This window comes from Capra hircus, chromosome 17 (assembly GCF_001704415.2).
Source record: "Capra hircus breed San Clemente chromosome 17, ASM170441v1, whole genome shotgun sequence".
Classification (NCBI taxonomy): domain Eukaryota; kingdom Metazoa; phylum Chordata; class Mammalia; order Artiodactyla; family Bovidae; genus Capra; species Capra hircus.
In genome coordinates this window covers 7,777,306-7,799,521 of record NC_030824.1, presented here as the reverse complement: position 1 = coordinate 7,799,521, position 22,216 = coordinate 7,777,306, and the positions used below count along the sequence as shown (strand labels likewise).

Genomic DNA, 22,216 nt, shown 5'->3' with positions numbered 1-22,216 from the left:
GCTTCCCAGCAGCCATATGCTCTTGGTCTGCGTGGTCTGTATCCAGTGGGTCATCTTCTTTCTCTCTCTTTATCCCTGGCGTTCAGTTAAGGAAAGGCCAACATGCCTATTCAGTGGTCTCCTAGTTTCTAGGCTTACTTTAGCAGTTTTCTTTCTGTTTTGACTTGATGTTAAATCCTGTAAAAGAGTTACAATTGTAACTGAATTGCAGTTAATCATACTTTAGTTACAGCTTTATTTTCATGATTTCGAGCTATACTGTTTCCTTGAATGATTACAAATTTGGGAACCTGCCACCTTACATGAGCAGCTCTTCCCTAGCCATCTAATTCGTGCCCATTTTTGGCAGGTATCTCAGATGGTTGCTTCATTCTCTCTATAGTTTTCAGTAGACTCTGTCCAGTTGATAACGTGCTCTATTATCCCTTTTGGGGGTGAATAGAACCTTGCTATTTCTGTCATTTTTCTTCCAGTCTTTTAAATGGCTCGTTTTTCTTTTAGGAAAAAAGAAGTTCTTTTCAAGCCTGAAGTAAAGTTATTTGCTTCTGTTGACAGACAATGTAGAACTGATACTGAAAACAATTAGTAACCAGCACAGTGTTGAGAGTCAGGACAATGACCAGCCAGATTACGACAGTGTGGCGTCAGACGAAGACACGGATCCGGAAGCCACTGCAAGCAAGGCCCATAGGCAAAAGGTAAGGTGGTGCATTGCACACAGAAAGTGAGCTTATGTTCTTTTTCAGATCTTTCCTCCTAAAAATTTGCCTGATTTGTAAAGCTTTCGAGGGCTAGGCCTGGGAAAAGTGCTCTGGAGGTAAAATTGGGTTTTCTACTAGTTTGGCCCAAGCAAAGGTCAAGGTAAATAGTTTTAAAATAGGGGGTCCCTTGCCCCTGAGTCAGTTGCTGACTCACAGCCCGGCTGCAGTATTAACTTTATAAAACCTATGAGGAGGGACGGGTGGGTTTTATTCTTTCAACAAATGTTTACTTTTGTTGGGTATTACCCAAACTTCTCTGGATAATACTCTGCTGAATGAGGCCTGGTCTCTTTCCTCTGTGAGGCCGTCCTCACTAAGAGGAGACGGAACCGCGGTTCGAGGGTCATAAGTGCAGACAGGAGCGGAGGGGTGGGAGCAGGCGGTCCACAGACACAGCCTGTCGCTGACAGGGAGTGTCAGGGGAGGCTGAGAAGGCCTGGGACGTGGGCACGTGGAGAGGCGGGGAGGGGTCAGACTGAGCGGAGGTGAGACAGGCACCTGGGGGACGTCTGGTCACGTGGAGAGGCGGCCTGAAAGGAGAGGGAGTCTGAGCTGCGGCAGAGGGCAGGGGTCACACCGTGCAGGAGCGTGACCCCAGACTGAAGAGCTGAGACCTTGGCTGGCAGCACAGAGCCCAGGAAGCTTTTAGGCAGGGCGGGAACACCATGTCCACCTTGTTGGGTCCTCTGTTTGGGGAGGACTGTTCTGGTGGGTCAGGAGCGGAGGAAAGGAACCCAGGCAGGGAGGTGCCGACAAGGTCCAAACAAGAGCTGACGCAGGCTCACCTCAGGGCCTCTTCAGCTGGGAGGGTCTGGATGGAAAACAAAAGTCACCGTCGCAGAGAGTGAGCCGGAGGCCAGTGCAGCAGGGGCCTGGCTGGCCTGCCTACCGCTGAATATCCCTGACCTGGCCCACAGGGGGCTCAGCAAACACTTGAGAATGGACAAACAGGAAGACAGAAAAGGCAGGGCTTGGGGACAAGTTAGACATTGGAAGTGGGAAGGTAGATTTACCCGAGTTGTGTCCGGAGTTTTCCAGCTTACACAGCTGTGCGGGTCAGTGGTTCCACCAGCAGATGCAGGGAACATGGAGGGGATGGCAAGAGTCAGCTGGCCCATCTGAAACTTCTCCTCCAGTCTCCCCGGAAGTGCTGAGTTCAGTCGAGTGAAGGCGGGTCGTGACTGGACCCTGCACGACAGGGTCCCTGCGCTGGCTGGCCTCCCCCTCCTCTGGGCCTTGCACACCCACGCCCTCTAGCTGAGTCCTACCACAGGCTGGAGCGCTGTCCTCCAGACAGCCACCTGACTAGTGACCTCCCCTCCTGCAGGCTGTTGCTCATGTCCCCCCACCCAGCTGTCTAGTTAAAATGCACCCACCTCCACCTCTCTTACAGCTCCCCAGCCCCTCACTCCTCCTCCGTTCTGTTTATTTTCCATAGCACTTATCACATTCCCCTATACTATGTAGTTATTTATTATTATTTTTTTCCCTCTCTCACTCAGTTGGGATGTAAACACCATGGAAGCAGGAATCTTTTTCTATTTTCTTTTCTTATGTAACCTAAGCCCCTAGAACACTGCCTGATGCTTAGTAAAAATCTGTCAGAATGAGTGAAATAATGAGTCAAAAAAGAAAAATGAATGAACAAGAGAAAGGCAGATGAGACAGGTGTTCAGAGTCACTGTTAGAGTAGATTTGTGGCCCCACTCTCTGATCACCAGAAAATACTGACTTGAAAATTTTTCATCTGTTGTAGGAGCCCTACCTTTCTGTTTTATTTTTGTATTCTTCTCAGAAGCCTTGATTTGGTTTGATTAACTTTGCGATCCAGCTGGCACAGTCAGAATTTGAAATTCTTGAGCTGTTAGTCTTGAATGTTATCATCGTCTCAGATTGTGAACGTTTTCCCCAATTTATTTTTAGAGCCTAGATTCAGATTTATCAGATGGACCAGTCACTGTGCAGGAATTTTTGGAGGTCAAAAACGCTCTAGTGGCTTCTGAGGCCAAGATACAACAGCTAATGAAGGTGAATAACAACTTGAGTGACGAGCTGAGAATTATGCAGAAAAAGGTAACATGTCAATAAATGCCAGGATGGTTGCTCTTTAATCCCATAGTATATAAGGAAGAATCCCAGGCATGATGCTTGTGATCAGAGGGAAGAAAAAAAGACCTGAAAATCTTTGGGCCAAGCTGTCTCTTTGGAAGCAGTATGAATTATGGATATTTTCAACGAAGTAGCTTTGATTAGATATAAATCCAGTTTAAGTTGCCCAGGTAGGAGAACATCATAACCTATTAAGTAAGTATTCATATCAGTTGTAGAGACCCTTGCAAGCGTCCTGTGTTTCCTGGGAAGCTAGACACAGCTCCAAGGGTGTGATTCTTACTGTTTATCGCTCATTCTAATCACCCCATGAGACAGAGCAGACCAAAGCCCGGGACAGGGTGTGTGTCTACCAGCATTTCAGAGCCCCCCCATACCACACATGGCTGCTGTCCCTGCTCACTCTTATGTGTTGTTACCCACCCCGCCCTGGCAGCCCCATCGCACAGTCCCACTCCACTGTTGGCCAGTTCCTACTGCTCATTTATGGTGTCCTCAGAGTCACAGAATAGATACTCAGTATAAGAAAACCTTTCATGCACACAAGCGAGAACTGTATGCTGGTAAGAGACAATCCCATTTGCTCAGCATTTGCTTGTTTGCCACCTTTTGAGAGAGTCAGAAATACGTGAACATATTGATCTCTAAAAAGCGTGTGGCTAATGGTAGCAAAGAATATGTTGAAGAGAGGATTATGTATGTCATTCTTTATAAGAATGCTAAGAAGAGGAGGTAGAAAAACTCTGACTTCTGCCCTAGACTTTGTCGGCACTGCTCCCACCGTTCAGTGCTCTACAAAACGAGATGCACACATGCTTCCCTTAGCCAGAAACAAAACAAAGTATGTGTCTGTGTCTTCCTGCTATCACTTGAAGAATAACGCTTCAGAATCGTTACCACCACCAGAGGACATGGCGCACCTTGTTTGTGGCCGGGCCCTTTTCAGCGGTGCTTCCTGAAGGAAGGCTGAAGAACTAAGGGGCCCACGCGCCTCTGCTTGTCAGGAAAGGACACGGCAGTGCACCCTCACCTGGGGCTTGGTCCGGGATTCTTTTTGAGTCTAGGATCAGTTTTTGGAGACATTTTGAGATAGATGGCTTCAACACCTGTAATAGGGATAAGAATACCTGAAGATCAATCAGATTTTAATCAGACATTTGTTCTCTGCCACCCTGGCCCTGTCTAAGGCTGCTGTGCAGCCACGAATGAGACAGACCAAGTGCCCTTTTGCCATAATGTACAGGGCTTGCACTTCTCTCTTCTCTGAAATTTCTTTTGTTTAATGAATTATAGTTTATCTCATTAGTTGAACTAATAGATGGATTTGGGGTGACTTTTTCTGAAACAAGCTGACTTTGACACTGCAAATCAGTCTGCTAAGCATTACCATTTTTATTCCGTTATGCTCCTTTTAGTATTTGTAGAAATCACCAGAGATAACCTCGAATCTCTGAAAGCAAATGTCTCGAGCTTGTTTAAGAAATGTTGAGTGGAATTACTTGTCATCATTGATGGATTATCTCCTTGATTCTTAGAAAATGTTCTTGATTTCTGAAACTATTATCTGTAACTTTTCATTTCCTGTTGTACTCCTTCCAAACAGAAAAAGTATAGCCTGGTTCTTATTAAGATAAGCATCATTCAGGTTTATCCAAGGACATCTCGCTAAATTCAGAGTACTAAAACTTTTTAAAGTTGAGACCAGCTGAGATCTCGCACATTGAGGTGAGATCCAGACTGGATGTTCTACAGTGAAAAGTGTGAAGATAAAGTTTCAGATTTCAAGACCTTGTCTAAAATCCTCTAGGAGGTTTCCACATAGATAAGCACTTGACGAGATCCCCCCATCCTTCACTGAGGGCCATGTGTCAGTCATGTTCCTCACTTTTTGGCCCTCGACCATTTCACTTTAGAACATGGGTTCCCTAGTAAGTAGTTTTGACAGGCACTTTATGCCTGTCTGTCTCCTGGAATGTAGGACTTTTCAGTAGATGCTTATTACTTTGCAGCTGTTTGCAGATCAAGTTATGGCCTGAAGCATAGGTGTAGAAGCATCCTCTCATTTCTCAGGGGTCATGCTTTGAGAAAATAGAAAACAAGGGTATTTCTGTGGCAAAGACAGTAAGTCAGACTTTCACAGCCATTTGGCACTACTGGTATAAAGTATGTAGAACTTGTTTATTCAGTGAAGAAACGTTGGTTTTATTTCAAAGTCAGGTAAAGTTTTTTAATATAGTAGTCAACAAAGTAGCATGATTTGTGTCTGATCTTTCACATTTAACAGTTGCTTGGAAAAGATGCTAATTAATGAAGAGGAGCAGCCACTATTGGTGTATTTGTCACAGAGCGGTGCTTTCTAAAATAGAAATTGAAAGTAACTCCTAACACTGAATGGGTTGGCTATTGGAAAAAATGATCTTCTGGTGCAGACACAGTTGCTTGTGGACTTAAGCCTTGGCCCTGGTGGGGAATTTGGTCAGATTTTTACTCTCTCTCAAGGAGTAGACAGCTGAACTCACACCACACCCAGCTTATAAAATGCTCTGGAGGATGGAGGAGCACCAGAAGGGAAGGACGTTGTACAGCCTGGACTCAGTTACTTGTGTGTAACATGCCAGATGGCTAAAGAGGAGCCCGATTCCTTGCCGATCCCTGTAACTCTAATTCATCCAGCACCATGAAGCAGCCTGCATGTGAGCAATGGGAAGAGCGTTCAGGGCCTCCAAGTGCCAGCCTCTAACTAAAACAGGGTGGTGCCAGGCAGCTTAGCATGTTTAAAGCTGACACCACCACGGTCACATTTCTGGGCGACAGAGCCAGAGGAGAGCGAGGCCAGGTCTTCCGGCCCTGGCTGAAAGATGACTGATCATCAGAGGGCAGCGCGCGCCAGTGGAGCGTTCAGATGAAGATGTTGATAGTTCAGTAGGCCTCCGGTTCTCTTCGTGATATGTTTATAGAGCAAACTTACCATGATCCGGTTCCCTCTCTTTAAGAAAAAAAAAAAAAAAAAACTCAGTTGTTTGGAATTTCAAAGAATATATTATATAATAAAAACTTGTTGATCTTAATTTTTCCTGTTGGCTTTTTGGGCAGCAATAGCTCATCTGATTTTTTTTTATTTTTCGTAAACTGGATTTCACTGTCTTTCTCGCTTTGCAAAGCAACTCTAAGTTATCTTTGTGCTGCTTCCATGGTGTCTGCTGACATTTTTGGCATTTCTAAATTGCTCAGGGCTCATCTGAAAAGCAGGTTACTTAAGTGATGTCTTAATGATCTCAAGCTCTTGCTTGAAACAGCCCTAGAACCAGCCAGGGCACAGCCTGCCTGCAGACAAATTTCAGGGCCACCGTGACCAGTCTTTAAGCCGTGAGATATTTTGCTTTAAAAAAGTCCAAACTGCAACTTTTCCACAGTCAGAAATATTTCATTTGCTTAACTGATTAAGTGAGTTGACTGCATTTCACTCATTCTAGAAGAAAGAGTTTGTCTTTGTGGTTGCCTTTGACTTTCAGCTCAGCAAGCTGTTACTGTTCTTATTGTTAAAGCTGGTAGTTGTACGCGTTTACTTGGTGTTTGCTTTTTCTGCTTGCTATAGAAAAACACAGTCCCACTGCCAAACATGTCTTTCAGCTTCAAACACTCCAGAGTGAAAATTCGAACCTCAGGAAACAGGCCACAACCAATATATATCAGGTGCAAACTGGTTCTGAATACACAGACACTTCCAACCACTCCTCCTTAAAGCGACGTCCGTCTGCCCGGGGCAGTAGGCCCATGTCCATGTACGAGACGGGATCAGGTCAGAAACCCTATCTCCCAGTGGGAGAAGTGAACCATCCCGAAGAAAGCAGGACAAGACTCCAGCCTTTCCCGGCGCACGTAAGTAACACCACCAGTGCTTCCGCTCTTTACTCTGTCCAGCCTGACCCCTGCCTTCCCTCTTCTCAGCTTGCAGATCCCCAGTCTCCGCTTTGCCAAATGGGGCTATGAGAACCGTCCTTGTGTTTGCTGTATTAACATGTCGACCAGTGCTTGTGGTGTTCCTACAAGCACTCCACAAGCACTCAGGGCCCATGGCCGAAGGTGTCCCAGCAGCTCTGGGGATTCTGGCTCTTGCTCGGCCCCCTCTCCCCCTTTTTCTGCCCCATATCCATAGTATATTTCCCGAGAGGCCACTGTTGGAACTTTTTTGGTCATGAACTTCCTTCCCCATATCCAAAACCAAAACTTTATAAAGGTTACCACTGGAAGAAAGTACCGTCTTCTTCCAGGTAGGCGGGTGTGTGCCCACTTATGCACCAGAGCCCTTAGAATTCAGAGTGCCTTCTCCACTCTTCTGAGTGGAGCAGGTGGCGTCTGTGGCCTGGGGGTGCAGGCCTGGTCGGGAAGCCTGTGGGCCTCAGCAGCCCTGCACCTGTGGTCAGTCTCCTGGCTTAGCTGCTGCCTCCTCTTCCTCCCTTGTTGGGAGAAAGTGTTGCTTTTTCATTTCATGAGAACGAGATGTAAAAACTCCTATATCGACTTTACCTGCTTTATGTTCCAGAGATGGTATTCTGTAACAGGCTGCTAACACTCTTGTTTTTCCCATGGAATAAGTATTGTGTTGCGAGGTTTTCAAATTATATATCTTTTGGATTAATTTATTTTAAAAACCTATGTTTTGACAAAATGTTTTCTGCATTTTGAACCTACGTGATTTTATTTTTTCGGAGAGTAATACTTACCTTTTGGAATGTCAGTTGTTCTTCAGTCCACTTTTATAGGAATTTCCAAAAAAAGTTCTCAGGGTCAATAGTAAAGAATATGGCCTGGGAAATTATACCCTATTCAATTTTGTCAAGGTTTAGTGTGATAAAATTACAGTGTTGTTATTTTGTAATTGGGAATCTGCTGCTTCAGCTTTTAAAGTTGTTTGAGCTAAACATTCTAAAACAATTGATTCAACACATTTGGTGTAATGGGAATGCCATTGAACTAAGTTAAGAATCTTATTTTTGTATAACTGAGAACAAAATTTAGGAAAAGCCACTTTGTTCATTTTCACAGTGTACTTTTTGATTTTAAAAACATTTAAAATGTAAAAATGTCTCATTTTAAAAGTTCTATATCTGTACTGTATCTGATATACATAAACCAACTTTAAATCATTTGTATAGATTTTCATTTCATATCATCTGTCCTGATTAAAAAACGAGTATTTGTTTAAGACTATTAAAAAACAAACAAAAAAGAAACCATTGGCACTGTTGACAGATTATGCTAGGTATTGTCTTTTCCCTCATAGAAAAGTAGCCTTACAGATTCTGAGTAATTTCCGAGAGGCATTTATTTCACTGAGGGATTAAACATCTCTGGGGATCTCATTGGCTAGCGTGGGTGTTTCAGCACTGATCCCATGTAGTGAGTTGCTCCTTAGGTGTCTTTTAACTGGGAACCCAGGCGAAGCCAGGGTGGGTGGCAGGGTTTCATGTTTGTTTTGTGTTTTCCCGAGTGTGTCTCTTTTTCCCCTTCCAGATCGGGAGGAGTGCGTTTGTGACCTCCTCTTCATCTCTGCCTTCCTTCCCCTCCACACTGTCCTGGTCGAGGGACGAGAGCACCCGAAGGGTTAAGTACACTGAATGGTCTGCTCTCTGGAGGAGGGGCCTTGCTCCTGGGCGCTTGGTGCTTCTCCTGGCCCTCCTGGCCCTCCCTCCTCCACTAACCACCCTTCTGTCCTGCATGAGGCCTCGCACGCACACCCGCACGCATGTCTGCAGGAGAGGGCCTCCCTCTCAGCTAACTCCACATTGCTCAGTCTCATGTGACATTTAACACGGTCCGCAATTCGCCCTGTAACATTGATTCTGAGCGTTCTGTCTATTTAAACAATCAGAAAATTAGCTGGCTGCTGGTTAAACATAATATGGCAAATCTGTCCAATTTTGTTCAAAGTGTTATTAGGACTAACAGAAACACTGAGACACCGTGTTTCTTGTTTTGTTTTGTTTTGTTTTTAACGTCTTGACATGTGTTATGTCAGCCCCTGACTTGACAGACCCAGGTTTTGCAGTCCCTGTATTCCACATCCAGATTGGAGGTGTAGGCAGCTGTTAGTACGAAGCTGTTCACTCTTAGTTGGTCAAGTCCAACTTGCCAGTGTATAATTTACATTCCCAGTAACAGCGTGTGATTCAGGTAAGCTCCCTTTAGAGTAGCCAGGCAGCAAGTATTTATCAAGCACCTTGTCCACACCTTGCCTTTCAGAAAGTCAGTTAAAGAGTCCTAGGAAGTTAGGTGACACTCCTACTCTCAAAGGCACTGTCAGTTTAAAAAATGCCTTGATGCATGAAGAGTACATGACAGCAAGCTGGGAAAGAGCACAGGCTTTGAAAACCTGCATTCAGGTCCTGGCTCTCGTGTCTTTTACTGGAAGGGTGGTGTCCCTAAAATGAGAGGAGGGAGGTAGGCTGTGGGTGAGGGACCGCCTTGACAGACCAGGGGAGATTTGCACCAGGCCTTTGTCTATTCCCTCCGCTTTTGGCTGGAACTATGGAGAGTCTTCTTTCCCACTGAGGAGAGATTTCCCAGTGCCTCACAGCTCGTTGTGGCCCTTCAGGGGCTCTTTTCTGCACGTTTGAGGTAATCTATTGAAAAGAAACCTCTTGACATATGTATGCTGCTATCTTCTGAGAGGTTCTGAAGTTGAACTGCACTGTTTTTACTACAGTGTTTCAGTTAAGGACTTTCCTGGTGGCTGAGTGGTAAAGAATCTACCTGCAATGCAGGAGACCCAGGTTCCATCCCGGGGCAGCTAAATAGAAATGATATCTTTCTTGAAATGCTGTTGCTAAGAGTCAGGTAAACCTTTTTGTCCGCTGTGAAAATTTTTTTTTTAATTTTTGGTAGTTTTGAAAATTATTGCCAGGACTGCTTGCTGAGACAATGTTTTATACACATCGTTTACACTGGTGATCCCAGTTGTTCCTGATAGCTTCACATTGAGTTTAGGCTTTTATGGCACATCTGTATTCAGAGAAAGCTACCAATCTCTTAAATAAACTGAACCAGCACCAACTATAAGGTAACTTCTATTAACAGCTTTGAGAGAGCAGCACTTTTGACTAATAGACCTGAGTTCTGCATGTTGACAATAATTTCCTTAAAATTAACACTGACTAATTTTAAAGCCCAAAATATGCTTTTGTTGACAACAATGAAGGATTTAATGTAAGTAACCGATTTCCTGGGTGGTTATTGCTGTACATTGTTATCTGTATTCAAGAAGCATTTCCTGAGTACTTTGATCAGATAGATGAGTCATTACTCTTGTAACATGCTTCAGTGAAACTTGGTACTTTTGATCATGGGTGATGCATTTGATTTGTAATTGTCAAATTTACATCAAGGAAGGCAAAAAGATCCATTGTAAATAGATGGGATTTTTCTGGGTTTAATTCTGTTTTCTAGCTTTTTCACTGGAACTACTCTGGACAAATTTCTCAGAATACTTATTTAAATGCAAGTGTTTCACATTCCATTTTATGCTCTGTATATGTGTACACACACGGAAGCACACACTCGTCTTTGTGTGTATGTATATATAAAAACTAAAGGAAAAGAAATTTAAAGATTATTCAAACATGCACTGTGAAAGGTAAGAATAATTTTTTTTTTTTTTGGTTTGGTTTTGTCATGTCTTGTTTTTGTTTTGCTTTTTTGAGATATCTCTGGAAGAGCCTGGTTTCACTATTCCCTTCCTGGGATATAGTGCCTGCTTTGGTCTTCCATCTAGACAGCCAGTAGCCAGTAACTCACTGATTGGTTCATGAAGCCAGATCAGAGGCACTGCTTGCTGGTAGGAAGTCGAAACAAAGGGATCTTGAATGTTGTAGTTTTTACAGAACTTAGCTCTGCAGACTGTCTGTACAGCTGCCAGCCAACACTTTCAATCACTTGCCAGATGAACTCAAGTGGTTAAAGCACAAACTCTTTAGAAGCCCATCGCAAGTGTCTTACATTAAGTGGCTGGAACCAAATAGAGCATCTGAGGGAGACGTGAAAGACCTCAACACACACAGACAAAGAGCTTTCTACCTGGGAGAGGACTGAGAGAGGCTAGCAGGCGACACATATTCTGGTAGAGAAGGAAAGAAACCATTTCTGGATCCACTGTTTATCAGTTACTAAAAATTTTTTCTTAATAAAACTTTTTTTGGCCTTGCGCATAGTTTGTGAGGTCATAATTCCCCAACCAGGGAACAAACGCAGGCCCTGGGTAGTGAAAGCACCAAGTCCTAATAGTATTGTGCTTCTAGAGAGGCAGAATAGGGGCTGCCTGCCTGCCTGCTCACATAGGGCCTTCAGAAGGCCAAGCAGCATGATCAGTAAGGAGCAAATAATTAAACTTGAGGGAGGCTTTCTTAACTGACTCACTCTAAGGGAACCATTCTTATGAGTGAAGCTACGGGGACTCCATGTGTTTAAAACAGGGCTCTGAATTTACACATGAAGAAATTCTGAATTTGCAGCTATCTCTTATTATAGCTGCAATAAAATTCCTTAGTCACATGTTTTGACTCACTTGGATTAAATTCAGGGTATAGAACTAGAAATAGCTCACGTTTGTCTTTTGCAATTGGTAATCAACCTAGGTTTTAAATCGGCTTCCACTGATTTCTATTCAAATGAGGAAATTCTCAAGCACTATGGGTAAATAATGAGAGGAAATCCTCTGTATTAAATACTCCAGAACTAACACAGTTCCCTTCAAAGGAATGTGGTCCCCTCTAAATGTAGTACTCCCCCACCCCACACTGAAGGCTCTGTACTTACTTAGTGGTGCTGCCATTTGCTCAAAACAGTTCAAGGGTTCCTGCATCCCTTTTATTTAACACTGTATCTTTATGTTTTAAGGGATAGATGTTTGGGGAGATGGATAAAAATGTTTGGAAACCAATTGTCACACCGGCTTGATCCATTTTGGCTGACAAACAACGTGTGGCAATGAATGAGTGATTTCTGGCTTCCTCTTGTGGCTCACAGAAGCCGTCTCTAAGGGTGGTTCTTGGAGAGCCAGATTGAGAGCAGTGGCAGGCCTCAGAACCCCAGGCTGGGGCATCGCGGGCAGCAGGAGACAGGAGGCTCCAGGTTTTGGCCCAGGTTTTCTGTTGACTTTTTGGCCTTGGGGGTGACCCCTGGCTCTTTTGGCCCTTCCTTTTCCCATCTGGTATTAGATCAGCTTCCCTGGTGGCTCAGAGGTTAAAGCGTCTGTCTCCAATGCTGGAGACCTGGGTTCAGTCCCTGGGTTGGAAAGATCCCCTGGAGAAGGAAATGGCAACCCACTCTAGTATTCTTGCCTGGAGAATCCCATGGACAGAGGAGCCTACAGGTGGGCTACAGTCCACGGGGTTGCAGACACGTCTGAGCGACTTCACCTCACCTCACCTTTCCCATCTGGTATTAGACCAGCTAATCTGCAAGCAGCTCCCAGCACTGACAGTCCAATCTATGGGTATATGGAATGTTTGCTTCTTAAATGGGTCTCTTTATATTATGGTTAAACTCCATACTTCTTAGCTAAACGTGAGTGTTGCCTTGCGTGTCTCTGTTAATTTGTATCAGGGATCTGGTTGCAGAGCAGCTAAGGAGTGAAGATGAAGATGGGGTGGAGAAGGAAAGAAAGCATTTCTGGATCCACTGTTCATCAGTTACTAAAAAAAATTTTTTTGTAATTTTTTGTAATTTTTTTAATTAAAAAAAATTTTTTTTTTGGCCCTGAACATAGCTTGTGGGGTCATAATTCCCCGACCAGGGATCAAACCCAGGCCCTGGGCAGTGAAAACACCAAGTCCTAACCACTGAACCACCAGGGAATTCCCTGTTACTGAATTTTTAATAAAGCATTGGCCCCTGTCCCAGATGAGGTCTAGGGCATGAAGGCCACGTGGCCTGACAGGTAAGGGTTCCTGGGAGGGCACCCAGGAAGTACCTGGTGGTCTCAGCTAACGGGACCACCTTTTCTCTTGTAGGCATCCCGGCTGGAGAAGCAGAATAGCACGCCCGAGAGTGACTATGACAACACTCCCAACGACAGGGGCCTGGATGACATGGGGTACTCGCGCAGGAAGAAGGCCTCGGGGCTGGGCTCTCTAACCAGAACCCTAACAGCTTGGTCACGCCCTTCACCACCTCCACCTGCTTCTCTGTTCTCAGACCCTTAAGGTCCTCAGATACTGAGACATGAGTTCATAGTTCACACCTCTTCTCATCTCACCTGATTGCCCCAGGGGCCCTTTTTCCTTTTACCAGCAGGTTAGACTCATCTCTGAGTCTCTGTATTATGCTTAAAGTCAGTCCTGCACTTCAAGTCAACGTTAGGTTATACCCTGCATCACTGTCCCAAGAATTGGCCTTGATTCAAATGACTTGATAACCACACAGCGCTCCCCATTCGTTTGCTCCCTCCCTTTCCCCATCGTTAGCCTTCCTATGAGGGTCATCCCATTCAGCCTCGTGGTAGAATGAAGCAGCCTCCCTGTGAGCAGTAGCTGCTGCTGCTCAGCGAGCCTTACCCCAAGTCTCCTGCCAGACAGGATAAAGGAAACCACAGTAGCAGCCCGCTCGTGCCTCCAGCAGATGCACACGCCGAGGCTTCTAGAAGCAGAGAGGCCACCCATCAGCACCTGTCACGTTTAACCACTTCTTTAACACTCACAGGTCAAGCAGGAAAGGAAGGCAGAGGAGCTCGGTGTGGCAGGGTGACAGCTCAGGCCCAGACACGGCAGAGCCCCATGCAGCCCCCAGCCCCATCCTCCCCAGCACCGAAGACGTCATCCGGAAGACGGAGCAGATCACCAAAAACATACAGGAGCTCCTAAGGGCAGCCCAAGAAAATAAGCATGACAGGTAAGGGGGCTTGAGAATCCTGCCTGGCTCCGGGAGAGACGCTGCCGCTCTAGTTACAGACGGGACTGGGTTTTAACATGCTGACATCAAAAGGTCGGAAATTTCAGGTTTACTTAAGACACTTAAATGTTTGTTTTCTATGGTACTTTTTTTCTTTCTAAAAAATTTATTTTGAATTGAAGGATAATTGCTTTACAATATCGGTTTCCTTTCTGCCATACATCAACATGAATTAGCCTTAGATGTATATGTGTCTCCTCCTCCTTGAACCTTGCTCCCACCTCCCACTCTCTACCACCCCTCTAGGTGGTTACAGAGCCCCCGTTTGAGTCCCCCGAGTCCTACAGCAAGTTTCCGCTGGCTATCTATTTTGCATATGGTAGTGTGTATGCTTCCATGCTGCTTGTCTCCATGCGTCTCACCTGTTTTATATGGTATTTTTAATTTTTGATATCACGAAATGCTCTGAATAAAACTGCATCTAGAGATAGAATTACAGCATCTTTGGGGTGGTGACATTCCTAGTTCTCAAGGTGAAAGAAGCTGCCTCAAAACTGGCAACAGATTCTCCCAGCTGCTCTGCTTAGCTGGGGAGGAGTGTGTGCCATAGGTTTCCTGAAATGAACCTGATTTCTTACCCGACTCCCTCACGTGTGCATGTGCACGTCTAGGAAGCAAGTGGTTTACAAATAAAAGTGGGTCTAATCATCACCCAAATCATTCTCTGCTCCTGAAAGAAAAACCTGCTCAGTCTGGGCAGAACAGCATCCCACAGAGTTCTTTCCAGCTGCAGAGAAGGGCCTGTCCCCTGTTTTAACCCACCCCTTTCCTCTCGGGTAAGTTATTAGCAGTTGTGAGTTGACCCTAGTTTCAGGTGGTGGCCGGCCTGCTCCAGACACATTGTTTAACATCATCCCACTGAATTTGTGGAAAGCAGCAGAATTTGATCAAAATACATGGAAACCTCATTTTTTTGAGTAGGTCAGCTAAATTTGGCCTTCCCAGGTAGCCCGGTGGTAAAGAATCCAGGAGATGTGAGTTCGATCCCTGGGTTGGGAAGATCCCCTAGAGGAGGAAATGGCAGCCCACTCCAGTATTCTTACCTGGTGAATCCCATGGACGGAGGAGCCTGGTGGCCTTGCAGTCCATAGGGTCGCAAGAGAGTCAGACGCAACTCAGCGACTAACCAACAGCAAAGTTTAGTGCTTCCGTGAAGAAGTTCTCTTCATGCCTTTGCACAAACAGGAGTTGTTCCAGGAGCACCACACTGCCCCTCCTTCTTCCTCTGTGCTCCCTTCCACAGAAAGCTGGGCCAGTGTCTCTTGCAGTCTCCGTGTCCCTGGCAGTGTCACGTTCACCTCCCCGTTTTCCACCCTTTTCATTTTGCTGTACAGCTCAGACTTCTCCCAGTGGCGTCATTTCCCCGCACCAGGAGAGGAGTGGGCAGTGTTTATTACCGGAGCAGAATTAGTCTTCATGGGTGGATGGCTGGAGGAGCGTCAGAGAGAAAGAGGAACCTACACGATTTCTCAGCCTCCTTCCGTGAAAATCATATAACTGTTCATCTCCCCTTCCCTGGGGCATCCTGTTTATCACATGCCCCTCCTGCCTCACATGCTATAGCTGTGCAGTACCTCTGCTCAGCACCGCGGCCTGGACAGCAGGCTCCTTCATTGCGTCGTTACATGAAGCAGAACGTTCCCCGCCTTCCCACATACGGTCTGTTAGGGTCCTCGATAACATGGTACACCCCTCCCCTGGCGCTCTCCCACTGACGGGCCCCACGCTCCACTTCCCATCTCACCCCACTCAGAAGTGCCCCGCTCGTATTGCAAATGACCAGAAAAATATGCTTATGTTGTGTTTCTTTCAAGAATATAAGTATGTGTCCTGGGGCTGCTTTCTGGCTTCAAAGATCGCGATATGGTGCTTGCTGCAGTCTGGGAAGTTTGTCATTTTTTTAAGATGTACAAATCCATTCAGCGCATGTTGTGATCTCAGTCTTCTGTGGCTCCCCCAGGCTGTTATGTGTGTCGCCTGCATCCATACCTGGAGGCTGTTTTTACACGATGGAATCAACTTTGAAGGATGGGGGCCCCGGCTTTATCCCCGAGTGCCTTGTGTTGGTGTGGGATCCACAGCAGGCTGGCTGTGGCCTCAGCCCCTTTATTACGGGAGTGTAAATGGGAACGTATTCATGTCTGAGTGTTCTCTGTCTCTGAATTATTTTTGCTGTCTTTGAATAACCTTTTCAATATTCTTGCAGTTATATTCCCTGCTCAGAGAGGATACATGTAGCTGTTACAGAAATGGCAGCATTATTCCCCAAAGTAAGTCACTCCCTGCTTAACTTGGTTTGGATCCTTTTCAATGAGCTCCAAGAAATTTCTTGATGACCTTTACATTACATTCATCTTTTTGTAGCACAGAGAGTTTTAAATATGCAAACAGCCATATAGGGCTATTGGTTTGGGTTTAATAAGATAAGAATGTATAAGCCAAATGCTGCAAGGCAAAGCATTAATAGAAAAAAAATTTTATCTGGAATATTTCACCCATGTAAATACTTTTTCAAATACTGCTTCAGAACAGCACTAGTAAATGCATACTGCTAAATATACTGCGTGCACTCTGAACTTTGAGTCAGAGCCCCCAGAATCTCCTACGCTGTAGGTTGCCAAACTTGTGGTCTTTCACACATCCCCAGTAAAAACATGCAGGACACAACTACCATTCACTGCCGAATAGTTTGAGTTGTCTTCCGAGGAATGCTTGTCCCTGTTCTCGGAGGTGTCCGCCCTGCAGTCCATGGCGAACGGCTGTTTTTCTGTTTAGAAACCCAAGTCCGACATGGTGAGGACCTCCCTCCGCTTACTGACGTCCAGTGCCTACCGACTGCAGTCAGAATGCAAGAAGACCCTCCCGGGGGACCCGGGCCCGCCCACGGACATCCAGCTGGTCACGCAGCAGGTCATCCAGTGTGCCTACGACATCGCCAAGGCCGCCAAGCAGCTGGTCACCATCACCACCAAAGAGAACAGCAACTGAACGGCAGGGCTGGCCCTTTTGTCTTCTTTCCAAGTCCGGTTTCCACTTTAGACATGGGACTCTTGCGATTTTTGCAGACACAAACATTTAATGAAAGTTTAAAACTTTTTAAAAAGAAAACTCAGTATTATTTTTGCATGTTTTCTAACAAATTTTCAACTATTAATTTAACCCACTTGCCTTATTTTGTGCCTGTTTGCCAGTTTACCTTCTGACGTTCTGTTGTGCTGTCCGTGACCGTTGAGTTAACGATCATAGACACCCGAAAGCAGAGCTTCGTTGTTTAAAGTTTGTTAGACCTTCTCCATCCCTTCAGACTCCTTGCCTGTGGCTAAGACTGTAAGTGAGGTTCTTCGTGAAACATTCTCTGGAGAGAGTTGTCTAATCCCTGTCAAGCATTGTGCAATAGGCAAGTTTTCCAAGCTCTACTGCAGAACCTCTTGAAGTTCGGGGTATCTCCAAGCAGGCGTGTAGAGAAAGGACTTTGCCACTTTCTGAAGCTAGCGTAATAGTCTCTCTTGGGGGGAAACAATGAAGCGATCTGTTTACTGTCCTGCCACACTCGGTGTTCTCTCAGCTGATTTTCCTATCTTGTCTTCTGTCCGTTTCTGTTTTACGGTCACCCTGAAGTCTCCATAGCGATAAGCACTCATCCCCATGTCCTGTGTGCCTTGACAACGTTGTCACGCACAGGCGGAGGACCCCCAGTCCCACGAGCCAAAGCTCACCCCATTCAGACAGCACTGCCGTAAACTGTGACGAGAGAAATGGTCTCCTCCCCTCACCCCTTTAGCCACTTAAAGCCGCCTCACACGACCAGCCCCACATGTCTCACCACCTTTAAGGACTTTGGATAAGGTAAGATGCGTACAGTCACCGGGGTTCGCTTCTCCTCTGGCGCCTCGTTGCTGGTACTTCAGCATCAGACATCACATTTCAGGAAGTCCCTGCAGAGCGCTCTAGGTGACTGTGAGCGATCCCAAGGCTACAAAAGCCTGCAGGTGTAAGGTCTGGGATGCCCTGAGGTTGCCTTCTAAGAAGAGCTGGGTCGTTCTGAAAGCTAAAAGTGTATTCCTTCCTGCTCGTGGCTGCTGTTTTGTGTGGGCATGGCTCAGACCCTGACCTCAACCAGCGGGGCCAGGCGGTAGTGACAATGAATGAAGTGAGCCAGGTGCCAGGGACAGCGGGGAGCCCACGGCATGTCAGTGGGGACAGCAGCTGCCCAGCTCCACTCAGGCTGCCGTGTAAACAAAACGGGCCTGGAGTTGCCGAAGCTTTTGACTTGTCGGAAGACATCAGATATTTCTGTGCCATCTCTCCATCTGTAAACGTCGGTGACTTGTCTAAACGTGTTCACAGCACACGTGTGGGCACGCTGCAGCCTTGAGGCTGCTGGCTCCCAGCTCTGCTGTGGATCGCGAAGCCTGGCTTCCCTGGCCTCCCCGGGTTTAGCCTCTGAGCCCTATTACCTTTGGCAGGGCTGCCGTACCCTGTGTTAAAGTTGATGTTGGTCCTTGTTTCACCCATCTGTTCTGTCCCATAGCGCTCGTTCACACACATGGAAAAGTCAAAATCATCACAGTTGCCCCAAAACATGCTCGGTAAGCCTGTATTTTCACAGAACTGATTCACAAACACCTCTGTAGCCTGACTGAATGCTGTTGGAAGGAGGCTGGTGATGGTGTCTGGTTACTCAGTCACTGTGCTGGGTGCATTCCCCGGCTTTTTGCTCTGCTGAGTAGTGTGGGGAAAGGGTCCATGTCTCCAAGGCTTGTCTGCACAAACCTAAGTGCCACGCTCTTGTCAGATCAAAGGAGGTCTTCTACCTCCAGTTCAGGCACCGTCTGAGAACCATCTCTGCACACTGCACGGATGGGCTGTCCCTCCTCTTCCTGGCCAACATGGGCTCCTTGGGCAAGGCCCGGCGCAGTCTTGGGTCGGCGCCCTTGGCCTCCTCCATCGGGAGGACGGCCTTCTGGATGATGAGCTGCCGCAGTGGATGAAGCGGCATCTTCACAGGCACACTCAGAACCTGGAGTCGGGGGTGTCATTTCGTGCCCCTGGAGAAAGTCAAGGAACGTGAGGGCCAGCAAAGCATGCCCAGCCGTGAGCACACCACAGGAGTTCGCCCTGCAGACCCACAGTGCCAGCACTCGGGGAGGGAAGCTCCCAGGTGGAGTGACACCCAGCGACAGGGCTGAGGGGGCCCTTCTCCTCCAGCCCCCTGCGCGTTTCCTCGAGGCTGGGGTCAGAGACCTGCGGGGCCTGTGGACGTTTGCACCTCGTCTGAGCAGCCGTTCACCTTTTGCACATGGGTTCCCAGGCCTTACACTGACGTCTGAGCTCTGTCATGTCATCCTCTTCCCCTTGATTCTCAAATCCCCGCCCCCTCAGATGCCCTGAGGAGCTGGGAGGACACAGGTAGGAGAGTGACCGGGAGGCAGCTCTACCTGAGCGCCTCCCGCTGAAGTCCTCCTCTGCCTCGGAACACAAATAGTTCTTATTTGCCAAAGAACAACGACTCGGACCCAAAGACTAAACACAGCATTTCACTGATGGGAACTGGAAACGCACAACTCAGGAGCTGTCCTCTGACTCCCCCAGCAATTTCAGCTGCAGAACCCGGGCGAGCCCAGCTCGAGTCTGTCCCCTGCAGCCACCCTGAGCTCCCCATGCAGAGGGTCTTCCTTCTTTCCTTGTCCCAGTTGAAGGTCACCTTGATTTTCCAAAAGAAAATGCTGCATAGGAAAAATGAAATGCCTTTTATCCCAGTGTCTTCTATCCATGTCACCCATGATTCTGTACTTATTTTTCCTGTTCATTGTACATTCGTATCCCTGTAATTATTGTTCAACCCTGTAAGTGTTGTAAAATCGTTTTGGAATTTGTGCCTGCTAGTTATGCAATAAACAGGCTCTCTAAGTGTCCTTGGGGTACTGTGTCTGCCATCAATTAGCTGATGTTTCCAGATACTCGGTCAAAGTTCTGAGGAAGTTGTCCCCATGGAAACCCATCTTCCGTGAGAGGCGGTACTGCAGGTGCCTCCACCCTGGGAGCTCTGTCAATGGCCTTGTCCTCCTCTGTGCTCAGCAGATAGCTTTCTTAACAAGAGGTCCTGCATCATGGGGTCACTTCCAGGTATCTGATAGTGAGGCCTTTACTCCTCACGTTAAATTTTTAAAATTCGGCGAAAGCCGGCCAAGCATAAAGTGCCGTCACCTCTGAGTGAGTAACCGGGGCATAGTCTTCTTTTGCCAAGAAGTTGTGTCTTACCCTTGAGCCCCAGGTGCCAGGACCCCCGCAGCGTCTATGAAATAACTGACTGAAAGGACTGTCCACTGGCTGTGGGGCTACACAGAGGCCATTCGCCTCACCACAGGGACAGGTTGGGGGCTATCTGAGGGTGACGTGCCGAGAGGCTGTCCAGGAGCTGTCCCCGTGGCCAGAGCCATCGAGATGGCACGGACTCCACAGCTTTCTGGGGTCACGCGGCAGCTCAGCACACAGCAGCTCCCTGGCGGAGGGGACGCTGCGGACAAGGGGAGGTCTGAGGAAGCTGGGCTTCATCCTCCCGTCCCCACTCCCAGGCCCTTACAAGCACGGTTTCCCTGACCACACTCCCCAGAATTCTCAGCGCATCTCCCACCCCAGTGCAGCTGCTCCCCGAAACTCCTCCCCCCCCCAACCCCTTCCCTTCTTGGGACTCGTCTTCCCCCTTCTGTCTGTCTCCTCTCAGGCCTCTCTCCCTTCCTCCCCGGTCCTTGTAGCATTGCCTACGTCCTGCCGCCCGCCAGCTCTCCACCTCTGCCTTTCAGAACCCCAGGTAATTAACTCCCTCCCACCCGGCCTAGCCTTCTCTCACCTTTATCCTGTAAGGACCAACTGGAAGGACCGTCTCTCTCCCAGACCCTGCTTTCATCAGGAGCCCACAATGCATTACAGACAGGGTAGTTTTGAAATCTAACTTGGTCTTACAATTTGCACACACACACACACACCCCACTATGGCCTAAGAGTAGCTGTTAGCCCCCTCTTGCCCCACACCTTGCTATCTGCTTCCCTCTCCTAGCCCTCCCCTCCCAGGACCTCTTCCGATATTTCCCTACCCCACCCAGCCCCCTTCCTTTCTGAGGGGCTGAACTGCCTATGTAATTACCTATATAGGCGCTTATTGTGGGCAGTCCCTGGCTAAGTGCAATTTCCTACAGTCACAACTGAAACGACCTCCCATTTTGCAGATGAGGAAACAGCCCAGTTGGTGGTGGCGGTGGTGCGGGTCAGCGCATAGGGCCTGTGCTCAGCCACAGGGTTCTCACTGTCCAGGGGAGCTTCCAGGGTGTGGGCTGCAGGAACACAGTGGACGGCAGACCTTCTGGAAGCAGGAGAGGTGAGGGATGGCTCCACCCTGGACAGAGGTGGGGGGCAGACCCAGAGGCACTCCTCTGGTCTCAGAGCATCAGGGCGGGAAGACAGGGATGCTGGTCTCTGCCCACCGTGGGTGCTGGGGGCTTATTTAAAGGAATGTTGAACACCTGGGTGGCCGAGCTTGTGTTTGGTTTCCGATTCCTTGTTTTTTTTGCCATAAGTATTTCTCTTCTCTTCTGTTGGTATCAAATGGAGACATGTGGAAACTGCTGCTCAAGTCAGACTCTGATCTCTTGAGTGGAGGACACTGCCCAACTCAGCTGTCTCAATGTTCAGGGCAGTGTTCTCTACACAGTGTGTACAGAAATGGAGGACTGGGTATTTAGGGGCAAGAAAATGAACCAAAGGGAACTGCAGCCTTTTAAACCAGCTAATAACCAAAATAAAGTGAGGGAGAGAAAGAAACCACTACCACACTGCAAGGAGAGCATCACAGCGTGACTTTCATGTCAGCATCACGGAAGGCTGAGAGAGAGGCCTTCCAGCTGTCCAGCTAGAGATGATCCTAAATGCACACGACTGAAATTATGTGTCAGGATGTTCACAGAAACCCAGTTTTTAAAAGAAAAAACTGGAAGCCAAATTAGAATGAATAAATAATACCATTTACATTAGCATCCCAAAATGAAACACTTAAGGTATAAAGTCTTAATAAAAAATTTTTTTTTAATTACATGCTGATATCGGAGAAGACGATGGCACCCCACTCCGGTACTCTTGCCTGGAAAATCCCATGGACGGAGGAGCCTGGTGGGCTGCAGTCCATGGGGTTGCGAAGAGTTGGACATGACTGAGCGACTTCCCTTTCACTTTTCACTTTCATGCGCTGGAGAAGGAAATGGCAGCCCACTCCAGTGTTCCTGCCTGGAGAATCCCAGGGACGGTGGAGCCTGGTGGGCTGCTGTCTATGGGGTTGCACAGAGTTGGACACGACTGAAGCGACTTAGCAGCAGCATATCCTTTGAGGTAGGTTTTTCCCTACCTTTTAG

At 47.2% G+C, this 22,216-nt stretch overlaps 1 protein-coding gene across 8 annotated transcripts in view; it reads left to right on the top strand.

Annotated features, from left to right (window-relative positions):
- GIT2 (GIT ArfGAP 2) overlaps positions 1-19,729 on the top strand; it is a 41,395-nt gene extending 21,666 nt beyond the window's left edge. For 2 of the 8 annotated variants that reach the window (XM_018061109.1, XM_018061110.1), the window contains exons 13-20: positions 556-698; positions 2,685-2,834; positions 6,501-6,749; positions 8,385-8,474; positions 12,878-12,960; positions 13,566-13,754; positions 16,021-16,084; positions 16,590-19,729. In XM_018061109.1, coding sequence (XP_017916598.1) covers positions 556-698; positions 2,685-2,834; positions 6,501-6,749; positions 8,385-8,474; positions 12,878-12,960; positions 13,566-13,754; positions 16,021-16,084; positions 16,590-16,802 — 1,181 coding nt within the window. In that variant the 3' untranslated portion in view covers positions 16,803-19,729. Of the gene's footprint in view, positions 1-555; positions 699-2,684; positions 2,835-5,154; positions 5,935-6,500; positions 6,750-8,384; positions 8,475-12,877; positions 12,961-13,565; positions 13,755-16,020; positions 16,085-16,589 lie in introns of those variants that run through there. The other 6 variants (XM_018061114.1, XM_018061113.1, XM_018061111.1 and 3 more) reach the window with 5 other exon arrangements.